Source organism: Manihot esculenta, chromosome 5 (genome assembly GCF_001659605.2).
Source record: "Manihot esculenta cultivar AM560-2 chromosome 5, M.esculenta_v8, whole genome shotgun sequence".
In the NCBI taxonomy this organism is placed as follows: Eukaryota; Viridiplantae; Streptophyta; class Magnoliopsida; order Malpighiales; family Euphorbiaceae; genus Manihot; species Manihot esculenta.
The window spans coordinates 824,500-843,711 of record NC_035165.2 but is presented as its reverse complement, the minus strand read 5'-3'; the positions used below and the strand labels follow the sequence as shown (position 1 = coordinate 843,711).

Below are 19,212 nucleotides of genomic sequence, written 5' to 3'. Positions count from 1 at the left end.
ATGGAAGAGGATGGTCTTGTGCACCGGAGCACACGTAAACGGAGGAAAAAACTGGATGGTGAGCCAGAGTTGGAAGATACTGAGGAGGATATGGAGGACAGTAGTAAGGGGAGAACTAATGGGGCGCCGTCTTTCCGTGATATGGTGGTTAATGGAGGAGGAGACACTAGGGTTTCTGAGAGTATTGGTATTCCTAATACTGATAATGCGACTGATGTTCTCTTGGATAAGGAGAATGATGAGGAGAAAGATGAGCTTTGCCCTGAGATTCGGTTGTCTAGGGAAGAGAAAGAGAGGTTGTATAAGCTATGGTCTCGTTCCTTGTTGATCAAGTTAATGGGAAAAACAATAAGTTATACCTATTTGTTGTGGAGGATCAAAGAGCCGTGCAAACCTACTTCCCCAATAGATATTATCTCTATTGAGAATGTGTTTTACTTGGTGAAATTCAACAGTGCTGATGATTATGAACATGCACTCCTAGAGGGACCTTGGGTTATCGCAGACCATTATTTGACTATTTGCAGATGGTGCCCGGAATTTGATCCTTTCCAAGCAACTTTTGAGAAGCTTACAGTATGGATTCAGTTTCCTTGCCTTCCGATAGAATATTATGATGAGAACTTCCTTATGAGAGTGGGAGCTAAGGTGGGTAAACCAATAAGGGTGGATACAAGGACGAGTTTGGTTTCTAGAGGCCGGTTCGCTAGGATGTGTGTTGAAGTTGATCTTTCTAAACCTCTTCTTTCGAAATTCAAACTACAAAAACGTATTAGAAAGATTGAGTATGGGGTCTGCATATGATTTGTTTCAAATGTGGGAGATTTGGTCATGTTGTTGATCATTGTCCGGCGAAGACTCATAGTAGCAACCCTGATGTGCCGGTGACGGTGACTGTGGTTGACGATGAGGGTGTTGATGCAAGATTCAAGGATGTTAATCCGAAAATTTTGGAAGATTTTGGCGAATAGATGATTGTCCGGAAGGAAAGAAAGCGTAATCCTAGGGGGCAAGGAAGGCAATAAAATAATCAAAATAATGCCAAACAACGAGATTCCAAGAGGAAAGATCTGTTGGATAAGGATGGGAATCGATTTCAGACTTTGAATGAGGTTGTAGAGGAAGATGTGGTGGTAAATGAGAACAATGCATTTCTACTGCTGGGTCGAAAGGGAAAGGGGTCCAGATTGAAAGAAATTATGGGCCTAAGAATATTATTGCTACTACGCTGAAAAATCATAGTGGTAATAGAACTAGCCCTCCTGTTCCAAGAGCGAAACCAGTGAGTATTAGTGGTAAGGAAGCGATCTCTTATGCTTCAGGGACAACACCTGGGTCTTCTAGTGTGAGACCTGCTGTGTCGAGACAGACAGCTGTCGAGAAAGAACATGTGGTGGTCAGGGGTAGTAGAGGGTCAGATGAGGTTCATAAATGGGTGGTTGCTCAGAAGGATGGTAGAGTAGATCTTGCAAATTTAGAGAACCCTGTTGTGTCTATGGATAATCATAAAGACCCTCAATTCCCTCATCCTTCTGCCCCGGATAATGTTGGTATAATAGACCATAATACTATGGATATGGTTACGGCATTATTAGGAGCATCGACCTCAGTTAATATGGGTATTGATCAGGCGAAAAGGAATGGAGATGTGGAGGGCCCTGTTGATAATCCTATGAGTATTTGATTTCTCTTAGTTTTACTCCTTTTGAAACTAAGATATCTCGTGGGTATATGGTGTTTTTTACCATTTTCCTTTATTATTATTATTTTTTTAATGATTATTTCTTCTTGAAATTGTTAAGGGGCGGTTTCGCCAAATTTTAGAAGAGCTATTAATGAATATAGAAGGCTTTATAAAATTGATGTGATAGCCTTATTGGAGACTCGTGTTTCTGGATCCCAAGCTGATAAAATTTGTAAAGACTTGGGGTTTGAACATTGGCTCAGAGTTGAGGCTTTTAGTTTTAGTGGAGGCATTTGGGTTTGCTGGAACAACAATGGATTTGAGTTGAAAGTGCTAAACACTCATCCTCAATTTGTTAATTGCAGAATCAAGCCTACTTGGGGTTCTCCTTGGATTGTTAGCTTTGTATATGGGAGTCCCAACACTGGTCTTAGACGCTTGTTATGGGAGGACATTAGACTTTCTTGTTTGAATATGGATGAGGAGTGGGTGGTATTGGGAGATTTTAATGTTGTGGTCTCTATGGAGGAACAATATGGGTATCGTACTTATAATGCCAGTGGTTCTAGAAAGTTTCAAATTTGGCTTTTTGATACTGCTTTGGTGGACATAGGGTATGAAGGGGTGCCTTTTACTTGGAGTAGGAGCGATGGGAGAGATGGTATTAAGATGGCTAGATTGGATAGAGGAGTATGCACAACGGCTTGGTGGAGATTTGCTGAGGCTAGGATTGTTCATCCTCCTAAATTCCATTCGGATCATTGCCCTATTATTTTATCTTTGGGAGAGCAACCTTTGCCAAATGGTAATTTCTTCCGTTGCCAAGCAGCTTGGTTTGCTCATCCTGATTTTGTTGATTCTGTTCGTACTATTTGGAATCATTCTAATGAGCTGTGGAGCAATATTGAGAGTCTACAGCAAGGATTAATGAAATGGAATAGAGAGGAATTTGGAAATATTTTTGCTAAGAAACGTCAGGTTTTGAGGAGAATTGAAGGGGTACAGCGTGCTCTTACTTTGAACGGGTACTCTCCTAATTTAGTCAAGCTGGACTTTCTTTTACGTCAGAAGATGGAGGAGGTTTTAAAACAGGAAGAGCTCTACTGGTTCCAACGATCAAAGGAAGAATGGATTGTCTCTGGTGAGCGAAACACTAAATTCTACCATCTGGCTGCTAAAGTTAAAAAGAAGAGAAAATTAATTTTGGCGTTTCAAGACTCTAATGTGCAGTGGGTGACTGATGAGGCTTCGTTAGAAAATTTGGTTGTTCAGTTTTATAAGGGCTTGTTCATTAATGATTCGACTTATGTGTTGTCTAATCTTGAAGGCATTGCTTGTCATCGAATCCCTGAGGAGCTTCATGCTGACCTTGACAAACCATATCAGAAAGAGGAAGTGGCTTGAGCTTTATTTCAGATGGCACCTTTTAAAATTGCTGATGAGGATGGTTTCACAGTAAGCTTTTTCCAACCTGCTTGGAGTATTTTAGATAATGCTGTGTGTGATCTTATTTTGGGTGTTTTGCATGGTAATCCCTTGCCTGATGGGCTAAATTCCACTTTAATCACTTTGATTCCGAAGGTTGAGAATCCGACCCATATTGCTCAGTTTAGACCAATTAGTCTTTGTAACGTTTTATACAAAATTATTATAAAGTCTATGGTTAATCGGTTAAAGTATGTTATGCCATTCTTGATTGGCCCGGAACAAAGTAGTTTTGTGCCAGGAAGGCAAATTGTGGATAATATTGCTATATATCAAGAGGTGCTCCACTCGATGAATAAGGCTAAAGGGGTTAAGGGTTATATGGCTTTGAAGATCGACTTGGAAAAAGCCTACGATAGACTTAATTGGGACTTTCTTAAATTAGTGTTATCCAATACTGGATTTTCAGATGCTTGGATCAATAATATTATGAAGTGTGTCAGCTCGGCTACGTTGAAATTACTATGGGATGGTAAAAAATTAGAAGGGTTCAGGCCTTCCTGAGGGGTTCGATAAGGCGATACTATATCCCCTTATCTTTTTATTTTATGTATTGAGCAATTGAATAATATGATTGTTGCGTCGGTCAATGAGGGGTTATGGAAGCCTATACCTATATGTAGAGGAAGACCAGCTATATCTCATTTGATGTTTGCCGATGATATGGTCCTCTTCGCTGAAGCCTCGGTTGAGCAGATGGGTTGTATCTTGAAGATTTTGAATGATTTTTCGCTTGTGTCTGGGCAGCGAATAAATTTCAATAAGTCCTCCATATTTTTCTCTCCAAATATTACTTCAGATTTGGCTGAAAGTTTAGTGAATATGGCAGGGATGGCTAGAACTGATAGTCTTGGCAGCCATCTAGGGATGCCTTCGTTTCATGGGAGAGTGGGTCCAACTTCATTTCGGAAGGTTATTGACAAGATGAAACATAGATTGTCTGGCTAGAAGGTCTCTACACTTTCTAAAGCAGGGAGGGTCACTATGATTAGCTCGGCTCTTAATGCAATTCCGGTGTTCTTAATGCAGACTACAGTGCTTCCTGTTTCAGTTTGCAAAGAAATGGAAAAGATATGTAGAGACTTTTTATGGCATGAAAATTCTAGTGATAAGAAGTTGCACCTGGTCAATTGGGCGACGATGACTAAGCCTAAACATATGGGTGGACTGGATATACGTTGTATGAGACACATGAACCAGGCGCTTGTGGGTAAGCTGGCATGGCGAGCTTTGCATAGTTGTGATGAGCTTTGGGCTAAATGTTTGTTTAAGAAATATGTTGCCGGTAGAGCTTCATGAGATATGAAGATGAAAAGTGGAGCATTTATGAATTGGAGGGCGGTGTGTTTTGGTTTGGAGATTCTTCGTAAAGGAATCAGTCACAATGTGGTTTCTGGGAATGAGATACTCTTTTGGACAAATTCATGGTTGTCTATAGGACATTTAATTGAGTTCGCTTTGGTCCTGCTTCCCATTTGAGTCAATCAGACAAGATTCGCAATTACTGGATTGAGGGTGTAGGATGGAATTGAGATGTCTTGAAGGAAGTTCTTCCCCAAAATATTTTGCGCTTCTTGCAACCGTTAACTCTATCTAATGGTGTTGAGGATGCTGATAGCGTGATTTGGAGCAGAAACTCATCGGGTAGGTATTTTGTTAAATCAGGATATGAAGTTCTTTTAAATTCTAATGGGGAAGACTATCAGCGGGTTTGAACATGGATATGGACGGCTAGAGGAACACAGCAGGTTAGAATGTTTATGTGGGAGGTTGCTCATGGAAAAATCATATGTAACGTAGAGAGGAAGAAGAGAGGTTTCACTAATTTTGATGGTTGTGACTTATGCTCTTCTGCACCGAAAACGATCTTCTATGCTTTAAGAGATTACCCTTTGGCAATGCAATTGTGGAATCAGCTTGGTGCTGAACAAATTGAGAATAATTTCTTTCGTACCAATGATGTGTTTAGGTGGCTGGCATGTAATTTACAGAGTATTAATGCTCAAATTAATGGTGTTTCTTGGGATATTGTGTTTGTTGTCGGTCTATGGTAGTTATGGAAGTGGCGAAATTCCTTTGTCTTTGATTGTGATTCTCACCACTCTGAGCTCTCGTCGGACTTTATTTTGAAGGAGGTTAAAACGGTTCAGGTGGCATGGCAGAGAGACTCGCTGCACAAGGATGGATTGAAGTATTTATCTTTTATTGCTTGGCAACCGGGTGGCTTAGGATGGGTAATTGTTAACACAGATGGTAGTGTGAATTCTTGTGGTGGAGGTTGTACTGGTGTCCTCAGGAACCATTTCGGTCGCTGGCTTGACGGTTTTACGCTTGCTTTGGGTAGATGTGATCCTTTAGAAGCGGAGTTATGGGGGATTTACAGTGCTTTAAGATTGGCTTAGGAAAGAGGATGGAAGAAAATTGAATTACAATCTGATTGTGCAGCTGCTGTGGTTTTAGTTCAAGGACAAGATCAAGGAGCTTTCAGAATTACTAATTTATTAAGAAACATCGATAGTTTTTTGCAGTAAGGTTGGGAGGTGAAAGTTAAAAAGATTTTTAGAGAAACTCATAGTGTTGCGAATCATTTTGCGAGATTAGCAGTGGCAGCAGAGGCTGAGCTTGTGTAGTTAGATAATTCCGATTGTGAGGCTGACTTATTGCTAAATGCAGATTATATTGGAGTTGCTAGGGTTAAATTAATTTAATTGGAATCTCTTCCACCTAGATGTTAAAATAAAATAAATTTATAAAATTAAATAAATTAAATAATATTTAAATAAATAATATTCCATTGGAATTCAAGATAAATATTTAAATATTAAAACTTATTAATTAAATTAGTCTCTTGCCTGGCTGGGACTCCTATTATTAGTTGCAGTGACGGGATTGGGAAATCCCTATCCCTAAATTGGAAAAATAGCTTCTTTTTCCCAAACAAGTTACATTCCCCAAGTCCTGATGCAGGCCAAACGAACGCCCAAAGTATCGTCATAACGGCGTAACATAACCAACCAAAGAACACCGGAAGCCTAAGAAACACGCTTTAACGGCGCGTCTTACAGTTAAACACCAAATCTAGCCGTCTGTCCTATATAAATGCCTTCCTCTCTCTCATCCCGAGTAAATATTGGACAGCTCTTCATTTTAATTTTCCTCATTTTGTGAGGAGGTAGATCTCGTATTTGCTATTGGCTCTTCTCAGGCAAGTGTTTTCTCTTTCCCGATCGCAATTTTCTTTCTTTTTCTTCAGTTTCTTTTCAAATCTCAGATTTCATCTCTGTTTCGATCTGATTTCCTTCTATGTACGCGGAATTCTATCTTGCATTTTTTTGTCATTCAATTTGTTTGTTGTTTGTGTTCTCATTACTTCTGATCTTAAGATTTCGAGCGGGATTAAGTTTTCTGATGTCTAGATCTTGATAACTGTTTAGAGTTTTGATTGTTACCGTGTGGATCTCTGTGTTCCTCGCTTTTTCATTTGTTTGAATGATCGAAATTATTCGATGATGCCTTCGATTTGAACATCTATGGATATATTATATGCGGTTAGGTGCTTGATCTACCTATAATTGAAGCCTGATGCGAGTTAGATGCTGTCATTCTAGAAAACAGAAAAATTAATTGACTCTTTTTTGTAGCCTTGTTTGCACTTCCTTGATTTCAAATAGGATGCTTCAGATTCAATCGAATTATAACCGCTAGTATTAATTCTTTGTGGAGAAAAATTATGCTGTTGATATGATTTGCTGATGTAAAACGTGGTTCGTTCTCTTCTCCTATTCTCTTCTATGACGGTGCTGGCTGTGCAATTCGGAATCTATAATGCTTGAATGTTTATCTTAATCAAATTTATTAACTAAAAGCATATGCCTGATGCACTCTGTGTCTTCTTAGTGACATTTAGTTTTCCCTGGGAATCTTATCGTTCTTGGGGTGATGTGGCGTAGACCTTTAATGTTTTGACCTTTGTTGATTGTTTGGATCAGCAGACGTGATAGGATGGGGCTCTCTTTCACGAAGTTGTTCAGCCGTCTCTTTGCTAAGAAAGAGATGCGAATTCTGATGGTGGGTCTTGATGCTGCTGGTAAGACCACCATTCTCTACAAGCTCAAGCTCGGAGAGATTGTCACCACAATCCCTACCATTGGTAAGTTTGATAAGATTACAAAAGTTTTAACAGTATATTACTTTTTAGGCATTTATCTGTAATGAGATTTTTGCAATATGTTCATGCTGTTGTTGTACTGATTTTCCCGCCTCCTGTTAACGAGAAGCAACATTAGTGAACAGGAGTTCTGTTTCTATTTTAGTAGGGTAACCTTTGCTTTTTGGATTTCCCCCTGTTTCTTCAAAGCTTATGCTACCCATTTTTTTGAGTCCCTTTTCCACAATTTAATTCCCTTTTGGACTTAAAAATTAATATACTTTGACCAGGATTTAATGTTGAGACCGTGGAGTACAAGAACATTAGCTTCACTGTTTGGGATGTTGGTGGTCAAGACAAGGTATGTATTTTACCATTGACCTGATTAAGTACGTTGTCATTTAAATTTTATGTTTCATTAAGAACATCATTGTCTTGGGACCTCTATTAAGCAATCTTGACATATGCCGTATAATTTTGTCTTCATGTGATGTCTTTATCAATGCTTATGGAGTGTCTAGTGCTTACTCAATGTCCTTAATCAGCACTTTACCTAAGCATAAGCTATATAAGCAATATGCTCTTCATTTTTTTGCCTGGATTATTAAGGGAAAGACTGCATGCCACGGCTTACATTTTGATTTTGTATTCTGTTGGCAAATCTAGTGTGAATGTATGCACCATCTTCACTTAACAATGTCCTGTATCCAATTAAGGCTTGCTGTAGCTATGTTCACAAATATTTCAACAAAATTTAGGTTTCTGTACTGGTTCTTTCAGATTCGACCTTTGTGGAGACATTACTTCCAAAACACACAGGGGCTTATCTTTGTGGTTGATAGCAATGACAGAGATCGTGTGGTTGAAGCTAGAGATGAGCTACACAGGATGTTGAATGAGGTATCAAAGAGCCTTAGAATTTCATTTTATATTAAAAAATTAGCTAATTGTTCATGGAATTTTGAAAGGTTACCAATGTGCAAGGACATGCCATCGGAATTTGATTTGTTACTTCTGCTTGTGGTTTTCCCTTTATCCGAATAGTGTTTGTTGCATTGGCAGGATGAGTTGAGGGATGCTGTACTGCTTGTATTTGCAAACAAGCAAGATCTTCCAAATGCAATGAATGCTGCTGAAATAACTGATAAGCTTGGCCTTCACTCTCTCCGTCAACGCCACTGGTGAGTTAAGTGAATGTCAAAGCCAAAGCCCCCTTAACTTCGTACCCCCTACCCTCCTCTTACATATCCTGTGTGTATGTTGTGCATTGAAGGTACATCCAGAGCACATGTGCCACTTCTGGTGAAGGGCTGTACGAGGGACTGGACTGGCTCTCAAACAACATTGCAAATAAGGTGGGAACATTATGATGATGCATTATTATTATGAACACTACAATTTTGCTTGCTTGGCTATTATTTTATGTTTTACTTAATTATGTTATTTAAACGCAGGCATAGATGGCATAATTCTGAGTTTCAATTGCATTAAGTGCTGGAATACACAGTTGATAGTGCTCCATCGTGTTCTGATTTTTTATTAACCACCTTAGCGGTCGTATCTGTTTAACCGTGTTTGTTATTTCTCTCAAATATCGCATTTTGTTTTCTGTAGCTTCAGAATAATTCATAAATTTTCATTGTCCTTGGCAGCTTAGTTGCATTATTTGTTTTGTGGGTTTTTCAAGGTAATGAATTTTGAGACATTTTTTCCCTTGCTATTGGATGCAATTATATACTTATATATATTTACATATAAAGTTAGACATATTGCATAAATTATAATTCACTATGTGGCATGATTTTTTTTATAAAATGAATAGCGTCATTATCAATCGGGATTTTGCTGTATCATATTATTAATTCAAGTAATTGCTAAAAAAAAATGGGATTAGGTTTAGTTGATTCAAGTTGTGGTATCTTTAAGTTTTAGGTAGTTTACAGTCAAGGTTGAGTTATAACAAAATTCATAAGATAGTTCCTGATTTCATACTCAATCTTTGACTTTCCACCACAACTAATAATAATTTTATTAATGGCAAAATTACTCTTGAAACTCCATTAAAGGAGAAAATTTCGATCTCCTGGGGTCTCTCTCCGTTTATTAACAACAAATAGGAGAAAAAGGGGAAGCCCAATACAGAAAATATAAACTCACAGCTTATTAAGAAATAATAATAATACAAGAAGTTTAATGTGTACAGTAACATAAATTAACAATGGGTTGGCTATAATGGCTGGATGCTATTAGCTTAGATTCTGGGCGACAAAATTGAATTGCTTTGAAATTGATAAGAGAATTTGAGGCTGAGTGCTTGGCATTGAGATTGGGATTTTGTGTCTGGGAACAAATTTCTTCCCTTCTCTGTGAACTTGGGATTAAAAAATTCGTAAAATTTTATTTTAATTTAATTTTTTATAATAATTCTTCTTTTTAAAATATAATAATAATTCAAATTTTTTAATTTGAAAAAATTTTGATCTTAAAAGAAATAGAAATCTTATATTATTTTATAAAAATTATTTTAAATATTTTTTTTAAAAAAATAAATCATGCTAAACGACAAATATGTTATTGCTGTTGGCAGCATCGATGCTTCACACTGCATTAACTTGTATAGGCTACAATAGATGGACTCTGGATCAAATACTATTTGCTAACTCATTTTTAATTGTCATGAAAAATAAAGGTACATGTTATCCACGACCTCTTCTTCTAGTGAAGAATATAAAACTACCCAAAATTTTATTTCATATTAAAACCACCAAAGACATTTACTCCGTTTCATTTCTCTCTTTATGCTAGTCCTGCAATCTCTTTTTACTTCTTTTCAAGTCTCATCTTCATCAATCATCTAAATAAGGCATTTCGATTGTTAATTTGGATACCCATTCTCTAACACAGATATTGAGATATTCAATTGCATTAAATTTTAATAATGAATTAACATTTTTTTAAATATATATTGACTAATAAATCATGCAAATACTGAGAAATTATTCAACATTTTTATCAAACACTTTTCATTATCGATAAGTTGCAAAATTTTGAAATAAAATGACATACTAGATACAATTAAATATTAAAAATTAATTGATATGATCAATAAAATAGAAAAAAAAGGAATAATACCTATTTCACATTGAAAACACATGCAACTATTTCGTATATTAATTTAAAGCCCAATATCATTCTCATCAAAATAAATAAATAAATAAAGGCCCAATAGTATTCAAGTAGCAAATGATTCTGAGCCGTCGGTGGTGACTGACGCCTCTCTCTCTTGACCCCAAACCAAACTACCCCCACCCATTTGAAGCTGCACTGCACAGGTTTGAGGGATCATGTCCAAGAGCGAGTCTGGTTTCCCTTAATCAATTCTTTTACAGTTCTATCCAAGGAATGCTCTTCGAGTAACTCGTCTGATTGGATCAAAATCCTAGCTGTGTCGAAAAATCTTCGCACAGCAGTTCATAGATCAGAGTTTCAAAACTCTGTTGGCGGTCACCTGGAGAAATCTGATGAGCATTTCCAAAATGCTAATGGTTCTTTCGGTGAGACCCAAAACCCTGCTGAATTAGTGCAAAAACCAAATGGACCCGGCTCTGAATGAAATACATATACGAGCAAACTCTGAATGAAATACATAACTAAAAATATTAACACAAACAAATTGCAAATTTCAAACAGTAAAATAGAATCCAAAAGAGTGCAACTTTCATTTTGATGAATAAAAGTAATACCTGAAAAAAATCGCAAGATTCTATTATATCCAGACTCTGGCAATGTTAATAGAACATTAACTTCCAACTCATGATTAGGCGGTATAACCCGTGGCCCCAAACTCTTTTCTTCACAAGTTAAACCGCAACCAACACCACCACAAGACATTATTGGTACAAATGCAACAGGGCTATTCTGTGTGTAATCAAAATTCAATTCTCCTTTCATCTCCACTGGATTCTCCACCAAATTTCTGATCAAATAACCACGAGCCACCATGGAGAAAAGCACCAATGCAAACAAAATTATACAAACATAAAAAGACCAAAACATCCCCCACCCAAATCGCACCAAAAGCTTCCATATCAAATGTTGGTCATTTAACCAGCCGGTTATCAGTGGACTGAAAAACCCACTTATCAATTTCCATAAACCAACCAATTTTTTCATAAAAAATCCTCTGCCACGCCTCAATACTCCAAAGGGATCAATAACTAACATATAGGAGAAATATAAAGTCCATATGGGAAACGTAATAAATTTGGAAAATAAACTAACTTGAAAACCAATTGCCTTAATCAGCAATCCAGCTAAATGTAATAAATTTCATAAATTTACATGTTATCAGGATGAACTTTCGAAGCAGGCAGAACAGATAGCATTCTTGACCATATTCTTAAATAAAATTGTCCGGCTTAATTCCTCAATCATCATTAATTGTTACGGCGAGCATAAAAATGCAATCCATGGAGTGAAAAGAACAAGGGAAGAAGAAAATTACAATAGCATCGCTTTGATATTATCCCTTGATTCAGATCCAATGAAAACCAAGGGCCATATAACTTCAGAGAGAGCAGCACGATGTCCTGGTTGATTGTGCTTCAAAACCGAAGACTGGAGAAGAGAAACCTTAACACCAAGATGTAAGAAGGATTCCTTTCTCAGCATTTGTCTTCCAAACAAATGCTAGCTAGTTAAGACATCACTTGTACAATGGCAGATAGGAAAAATTCTCCAACTTCCTCATAATTCAGTGCATGACTTGAGAATCAAACGTGGCTAAAATCCTCATTTGCATGATCAAGAAGCAAACAAGAAAACTGGATGTTCACTGATGCTAAATGTTATCTGATGAGTTCTCATGCATGTTTTCCAGGCAGAAGCAGAACATAAATGACAAAAAAAAATTTCATGAGGACTGTCTAGTGCGCCTCAAAATGCACTTCCTCCAATTCCATGCAAGAAATTTTTGGTATCAGTCAACAGAAAGAGCAACCAAAGAACACTCTTGTCCTCCCTTGAATTGCTGCGCTGCAACAATAAAGTTGTTCCATGCAATGGCCAGTCACAGCTCCACTCCACAATTAAGAGAGTCTATAACATAATGTCCTATCAACGTGTTCCTCCCCTTTGGGAACTTGAATTGAAGACCCAAAAATAGCCATTTTCTCTGATAAGTTTTGGAGTCCGTCATGCTTGTTTGCCAATTCCATGAGAATTTTGATCCTCCTGAAAGCAACATTGCTCGGTTTCTGCCCTTTCCAATCATCTGCAAGAAACACTTCTCCGCTTCTGCCAACCTCCCGAAATCACAAAGTAAATCAAACAACACATCATACACCAAAGTATAAGAACCAAAATCCTTCTCCACCATGTCATTCCAAAGCAGTAGAGCTAGATCCACCTTTTCATGCTTCTTGAACAACCTAACTAAAAACATACAAGACTGTGAATTAGGCAAGCACCCTGCATCCATCATCCTTCTATACAAACTCCACGACCTCCTCAAGTCATTTGACCAATAAAATACCCTAAAGAACAAATTGTAAGTAGTAGCATTTGGACTGAAACCCTGGCTCACCATCTCCTCCATCAAACTTGAAGCATCACCAAGCCTCTTCGCAATACAATAATTCCTAATAGCAGCATTATATGCTGCAACATCTGGGTAGCATCCATACTCCTTCATTTCCTTTAATACATCTCTAGCTTTATCAGGTTGACCTATCAATCCCAACACTCCAATGATGCTAGTATATGTTATCACAGGTGATATATCCTCCTCTCTCATTTTCTCAAGCACCTTGTAGGCCTTCTCCATCTCCCTTCCCTTACAATAGACATCAATCAAAGAGTTATAAGAGACAACATCAGGCTTGACACCCAATTCCTTCATTTCCTCAAAGAATGACTCTGCTTCCTCTGATGATTTCCAACCTGACAAAAGCATATTAAAAGCCTGTAAATTAGGCCTAAACTCTTTCTTCAATGTGTGATACACATTTCTAGCATCCGCCATGGTCTTCTCTTGACACAAGGTCCTCAACAGTGCATTGAAAGAAATGGTATCAAACACAGGAACCAACTCCTTGAACCTTCTAAAAGATTCCACAGTCTGCCTAACAGAGCATACCTGAGCAACTCTACCCAAAACCACTTGATAGTTAGTGAGGAAATCAAAGAAGTGTCTCTCCTCTACATTTTAATCAAAACGTCCCAAATATGATCGAATTGACGACTTCTGCCCAATATATAAAGCATGGTATCTAAAGGATTCGGAGTGTGATAAAACCCTTTTCTATTGGCAGTGAATTTAAAGAACTCAAGTGCTTGCAAGGGGTTCCCATGACCAAACCTGACCCTTTTGAGAACTTTATCGATCAAATCGTTATTGAGAAAAATCCCACTTGAATTTATAGATTGTTTTAGGTCTTCAGGAGAGGATGAGCTAGTGATGATGCGATAAACGACCTCCACGTCTTGGTCGACAGAGGTGGGGTTAGTGCTGAAGAAGAGGCGACAGAGAAGGGGAAGCTGGGGTTTAGTAGCGTACCTTAAATTCGATGGAAATGAGAGAGGCTTCAGAATCATTGTTCTTAATTTTCCGTTTGATTTCCGAGCATCAGAGTAATAGACCAAGCGGCATTTGATTGGAATGGCAATGTCCAGAAATACTCGAGCTCCGGCGAAGAGGGAATACGCAGCCTTAGAAATATCATAGTGAAATGGCGTCGTTTTATTTCGAATAAAATTATATATTTAGCTTTCTTCCATCTTGGAAAATAAATTTCAAATTGATGCTTTTATCAATTATAAAAATGATCACATTTATTACGAGTATAAACTTAAAGAGAAATATCTCTACCGGTACCGATAATTAAAAAAAAAACTTTTATTTTTTCTTTTCTGATAATCTGAGATCCAATAGAATAGGGTTTTACAAGGGTTTATGTATTACGGAATAAGGCTTAAGTTTCCTGAGGAGGGGACTCCTCTTTTATACATTGTCTTGCTTGCTGGTGACGTGTAAAGGCCTCTCCAGGATTGGGCCACGCGTCTCTGCCATGCGGATTCGGAGGTACTAAGGTATCAGCCGCCTGCTCCATGCGTAACGGCCTCTGATTCTCCTCGTGCGTACGTTTAAGCGGATCTGCCAGGCTGTCTGGTGAATATTATTCTGGATCCTGGGTTGGGCCAAGAGTCGGGCCGGACGCTAGGCCTGAGAGGAGAGAGCATGCTTCGTGTGGGCTGGGTCGTTATGAGTGAAGAAGCTAGGCCGAGCCCGGTCTTGAAGGTTGAATGAGCCAGGCTTGTTGGGTATATCAGATACGTGGGCCTCTATGTTATGGACCTTTAGCTGTGGTTAAGCCCCTGGTCCGGGGTGAAAAAATCCAGCGGTCATCAATTGCCCCTTCACCTTCTCGGGAGTTATTGCTCCAACTGCCGAGGGGGTGAATATCAAGAACCATTATGGCCGCGTCTGTTCGTGCCTAGGTGTCTTTATAATACCCTTTCCTCTTTTTATTGTTGCGCAGTTTCTGAATCCTATATGCTCTTTCCTCTTTCGGGCTTTTCTTTACTTTCCGCGTTCTCTGCTATCTTTGCTTTCTTGTCATCATTATCTGGACATGTCCTTTCTTTCCTTTCCCATGAATACCTTTTAAGGACTCTGACGGCATTAGTTGAGAATTCGGCTCCCCTGTCCTGCAAAATACAAACTTTCAGATATATATTAACATCACCTCCTTACCAGTCCCAGGCATTCTGTGGGAGCAAAGGGATTTTTCTTTCGAATTTGTCTGTCTGTTTCCTTCTTCCGGCGGGATTTTTGTATTGCCCCAGGAATTTGCTTTAATCTCGCTTTTATCATCTCGACGGAAGATTATCCTAACTTATCTCTGTTTTGGGACCCTTTTGCAGTACCTGAGATGAAGATGAGTCAATTCAAAATTTTTGAGGATTGAAGGTTACCTCTAAGGAGTTTGAACGTTGTTTCGGAGATCCTTCTGGTAGGGCGGTCGATGGGTGGGACCATTCGGCAAGTTGCTGAAACTACTTCGTCCAGGACTTCTGGTCGACCTCCCCCCCTGTTATCTTCTTTTGATATAAATGGAAGTGGCGCAAATGCTCAGCTTATTGTTCCTTTTGATGTGAAGTACCAGTATTATTGCTCCCTTCGATGTGAAGTACCAGTATTATGTGAGACTGAGATCTGCTGCACTCAGTCAAGTCTCCAGCGATTTCTTCGAATGTGTACTTCGCGATCTCTTCGGGGCCATAGCCCGAAGACTTATGTTTTTCATGTGTGGTGCACGGCCGGCATACAATATCTGAGCTTGTTCGAATGTACCGTGCATCACATTCGGGTAACCGAACGTTTGCCCAGGGGGACAGTGAGAAATGTTTATGGGAATCAACTTGTTCAGTTCCCCTATAATAGCGGGACAGATCTTGGCCTTTTCTGAAAAACTCACATTCCGAGCTGCGAGAAGTCCTCCGAACTGAAGACTAGAATAGTAGGGTAGGTGATAATCGTAGATGATGAAGTATCCGGATATGTAAATCCTTTAAGGGTGGTCTTCCATTCTGTAATGTAGGCCTTTGTAACGTGCTGTAATGTACTTTTCCTTTAATGAAATGCTTGTTTTTCATACTTGAGCTTGTTCTTTTCTCTGTCATGGATGAAGTACTGATACTGCTCTTCTTCGTAGCTTTAGCCAACTAACTTTTGTTCCGTTTTTTCCGAGCTGAATCGACCGTATTTCGCGAACTTCTTCTTTTGGTCGATGAGCCGAGCCTCAGGCCTACTTAACCAATTTGACGGGCGGTTTACTCTTCCGAGCTTGACTAACCGACCCGTGAGCTCGGTCTTTTCTTGATGGATTGAGCTTTGAGCCTCCTTTAGTCGACCGAGCTCTCAAGTCATGTTTTCCGAGCTGGACTAATCCGACCTGTGAGCTCGGCCTTTTAATCCTTGAGTTAATTTCTGAGCTCTCAGCTCTGTATGATCCCGAGGTGCTCTTGGCGCCTCTTTCCGATCTCACAGCCTTTGTTTAACGATAAATCAAATCTTATAACTTTTTAAGTGATGAGCAAGTCTGACCTTTATCATGCTCCCATTTGCTTGTACTTTTGAGTCTTTTCATGACTTGCCCCTCTGTTTCCTCGGCATTTACCATAGGGATGGTAAAGTAGTAGGCTAAGTTGCTCTGACTGATGAGTTGGGCTTGTATTATGTGGATGGCGAATGGGCTTTTAAATGATGGGCTGTCATCGTGTACTTGGCCCTTGATAGATGTAGATAAGCCCAGCGATCATCCTTTTGCCCCTTTACCTTCTCGCTGGGTATTACCTAACCGTTGAGAGGGTAAACTTTGAGAACAATTAATGATCGCGCCGCTCCAAGACAAAACTGTTCAGATCAACGCTCTGCCTCATAATTGCCTTTCTGTTCGAATTCCTTCGGTCTTTTGAAGAACTAGCTCTTGTCTGCTCTCTGTCTTCCTGCACTCCTTCTACAGTTTTTCATCCCATCGTGTTCTCAGGTACACTTCCTTGTTCTTCCATGGCAAGTTCAAAACTTCCTAATGTTTTTGACCTTAAGTCGCATATTACACCTTCCAACATAACTAAGCATATTTCCCGGAGGCTCTTAGATACTCCACTGTATCTTATTCGAGCGCCTCTTCCCAATGAGAGGATAGTTCTTCCTTACCCTCCCCCTCCTGGTTTGATCGATCCCCAAGAGAATCGCCGTATAGTGTTCTTTCTAAAGCAAAGGGAATTCGGTCTGCCATTTCCTTTTTCCCCTTTCTTTACTGAGGTCTTCGAATACTTCGGGGTAACTCCTCGGATGTTATCCCCAAACTCTATTTTGTTCATGTCTTGTTTTGAGTGTATCTGTCTGGGTTGGGGTTTTACACCCACGGCCTGTCTGTTTGTCACCCTTTTCCGCCTGGTTAGGGCGAAGAAAAACTTCTATTACTTTTTCCCCCATAATGGGTTATCTCTTCTCACGGGTTATAAGGATTCTATAAAGGGCTGGGTAGAGAATTTACTTGTGGCGGAGCTGAAATTAGGGTCCTGCCGATCATGGGAAGTAGATCTAACGTGGGGAGAGATTTTACCGGGCTGTAACGATTTGCCCCAATTGAGTTTTATTGAGCAGGTGGGGCTGCTTCGACTGACTTCCGTTGAGAGGAAGTATGACGTCGAAAAGTGTATGTTTGCTTCCAACCTTAGGGATATCCGTGACACGGGTATAGTGCTTTGTCCAGTTATTATGTTTCTTCTTTGCTTGTAATATCAGAAAATATGCTGACTCTTTGTAACTTCTTGTTTTTTGCAGCTTCTGAGGTGAAAATGGATGGCATCAATTTCCCCAAGAACTTTGACCTGTCTCGGGAGAATATGCATGCAATTTTTGACGCCTTTGGGGATGGGCGTTCGGTAACTGAGATTGCTGCGGAGCTGGCTCAAAGTGCTTCCTTCAAGAAGGTCAGCCGACCTCCCGTCAAAGCTTGTTCTCGAGCTTCCAAGCCGAGCTCTCGCAGCACCAAGTCAGCTCGGCCATCTAGCCGCGGTGGGTCGAGCTCAACTTTGTCGCTTGCTGAAGGGTCTAGATCTGCTCCAGCCTCCTCAGAGGTCGTGAGGGAAACTTCCCTAGCTATTGTGGAGCAGACCCAAGTTTCTGAACAAGTGGAGCGGGGTGCTGCCCATTCTACTGAGGGGGTGTCAGGGGGAAAGTATGAGTCCCCTGTTGAAGACAAGGAGACCTCTGGGATAGGGATGGAGATCATCGTCCTAGAGGGTCAAAGCCCAGAGGTTTCTGCTGAAGGTGCCCCTGCCCCTGTGAGGACTGAGCCTGAGGGATCTGAGGGCGTCCCATCAAAGACCGGGGGCAAGCGTCCAACCCCTTCTGGAACGCCTACCCCATCTCCTGCTCGGAAGAAATCCAGGACTGCTGCGGGTCCTTCCCCACCTCTTCCTCCCATTGGGAAGGGGAAGGGTGTTTCTGTTGTTCCTTCATCGTCCCCTACTGACAACATTCTGGACCTGTCAGGCATTTCCTCTGAGTCTCCGGCCTCTGCTGTTGCCGCACTTCTCCGGGAGCGGATGTTCGGCGGGATAACAGAGGCTTTGGATCCTCGTCTTCTGGCCCTGACTGGTCACTTGGCCAGTTCTACCAAGGAGCAGGTGCCCTTCCAATCTCGCTCTCGTGAGGAGCTCGGATCCACGATTAGAGAAATGCTTCTGATGGTAAGTTATTTTTTCACTTCTCTTTGAGTTTGCTTTGTTTCTTTTCTTGACAATTGTTCTTCCGTACTAGGTGTCGGGCCTGTTTATGGAGGTGGATGCCCGTGACCTCTCTCTCCGGGAGTCCGTGGACCGCCGGATCGAGGAAGCGCGTCGCGATGAAAACCTGACTGCCACCAGCGACGCGAGGGGCCACCTGGCAGCCGCCCGGGAGCAGATCCAGTCTCTCCAAGTGGAGTTGCATTCTGCGCTGGAGGCCTCTAAAAGAGCTGAGGACAGAGCGGCTGAGGCGGCAGAACATAGCAAATCCCTGGAATCAGAGCTGTCTCGTACTCGCAGGGTTCTCCAGGAGTCCGATGAGAGGGCAGCTGAGGTGGAAGCTCGTTGTGTAGAGGTTGTAAAGCAGCTGTCCTCTATGACAGCAGCCCTTCAGGAGAGGGATGAGGCTGTAAGCCAAAAAGCTGAGGTCCAGCGCCAATATGAGGCCTTAAAGGCCGATTTTGAAGGGCTTCAAGCTCACCTGAATGAGGTGAGGGCTCAGAGGGAAAGTGCCCTAGCCCGGGTGGAGGTCCTTGAGCAGGAATTGGGTACAAGTTCTGAACGTATCAAAGATCTGTCTTCATCGGCTGAAGAGTTC

The 19,212-nt window shown here is 40.4% G+C and overlaps 4 protein-coding genes and 1 pseudogene across 4 annotated transcripts; 3 read left to right on the top strand and 2 right to left on the bottom strand.

Moving 5' to 3' along the window:
* LOC110614472 lies at positions 1–804 on the top strand. Its single transcript, XM_021756013.1, has one exon. The coding sequence runs from the start codon at positions 1–3 to the stop codon at positions 802–804; it is 804 nt and encodes a 267-aa protein (XP_021611705.1).
* LOC110614474 lies at positions 801–3,088 on the top strand. Its single transcript, XM_021756017.1, has 3 exons — positions 801–963; positions 1,323–1,676; positions 1,803–3,088. The coding sequence occupies exons 1-3, from the start codon at positions 801–803 to the stop codon at positions 3,086–3,088; spliced, it is 1,803 nt and encodes a 600-aa protein (XP_021611709.1).
* Positions 3,089–6,222: 3,134 nt separating this feature from the next.
* LOC110614375 (ADP-ribosylation factor) lies at positions 6,223–9,034 on the top strand. The gene is made up of 7 exons (XM_021755894.2): positions 6,223–6,374; positions 7,162–7,319; positions 7,607–7,677; positions 8,097–8,216; positions 8,379–8,497; positions 8,590–8,671; positions 8,771–9,034. The coding sequence occupies exons 2-7, from the start codon at positions 7,172–7,174 to the stop codon at positions 8,774–8,776; spliced, it is 546 nt and encodes a 181-aa protein (XP_021611586.1). The 5' UTR covers positions 6,223–6,374; positions 7,162–7,171; the 3' UTR covers positions 8,777–9,034.
* Positions 9,035–10,429: 1,395 nt separating this feature from the next.
* On the bottom strand, positions 10,430–11,540 carry LOC110614485 (seipin-2-like). Its single transcript, XM_021756033.2, has 2 exons — positions 11,060–11,540; positions 10,430–10,921 (listed from the first exon to the last, which is right to left on the bottom strand). The coding sequence occupies exons 1-2, from the start codon at positions 11,538–11,540 to the stop codon at positions 10,821–10,823; spliced, it is 582 nt and encodes a 193-aa protein (XP_021611725.2). The 3' UTR covers positions 10,430–10,820.
* Positions 11,541–11,577: 37 nt separating this feature from the next.
* On the bottom strand, positions 11,578–14,110 carry LOC110614407 (annotated as a pseudogene).
* Between the last annotated feature and the right edge of the window lie 5,102 nt (positions 14,111–19,212).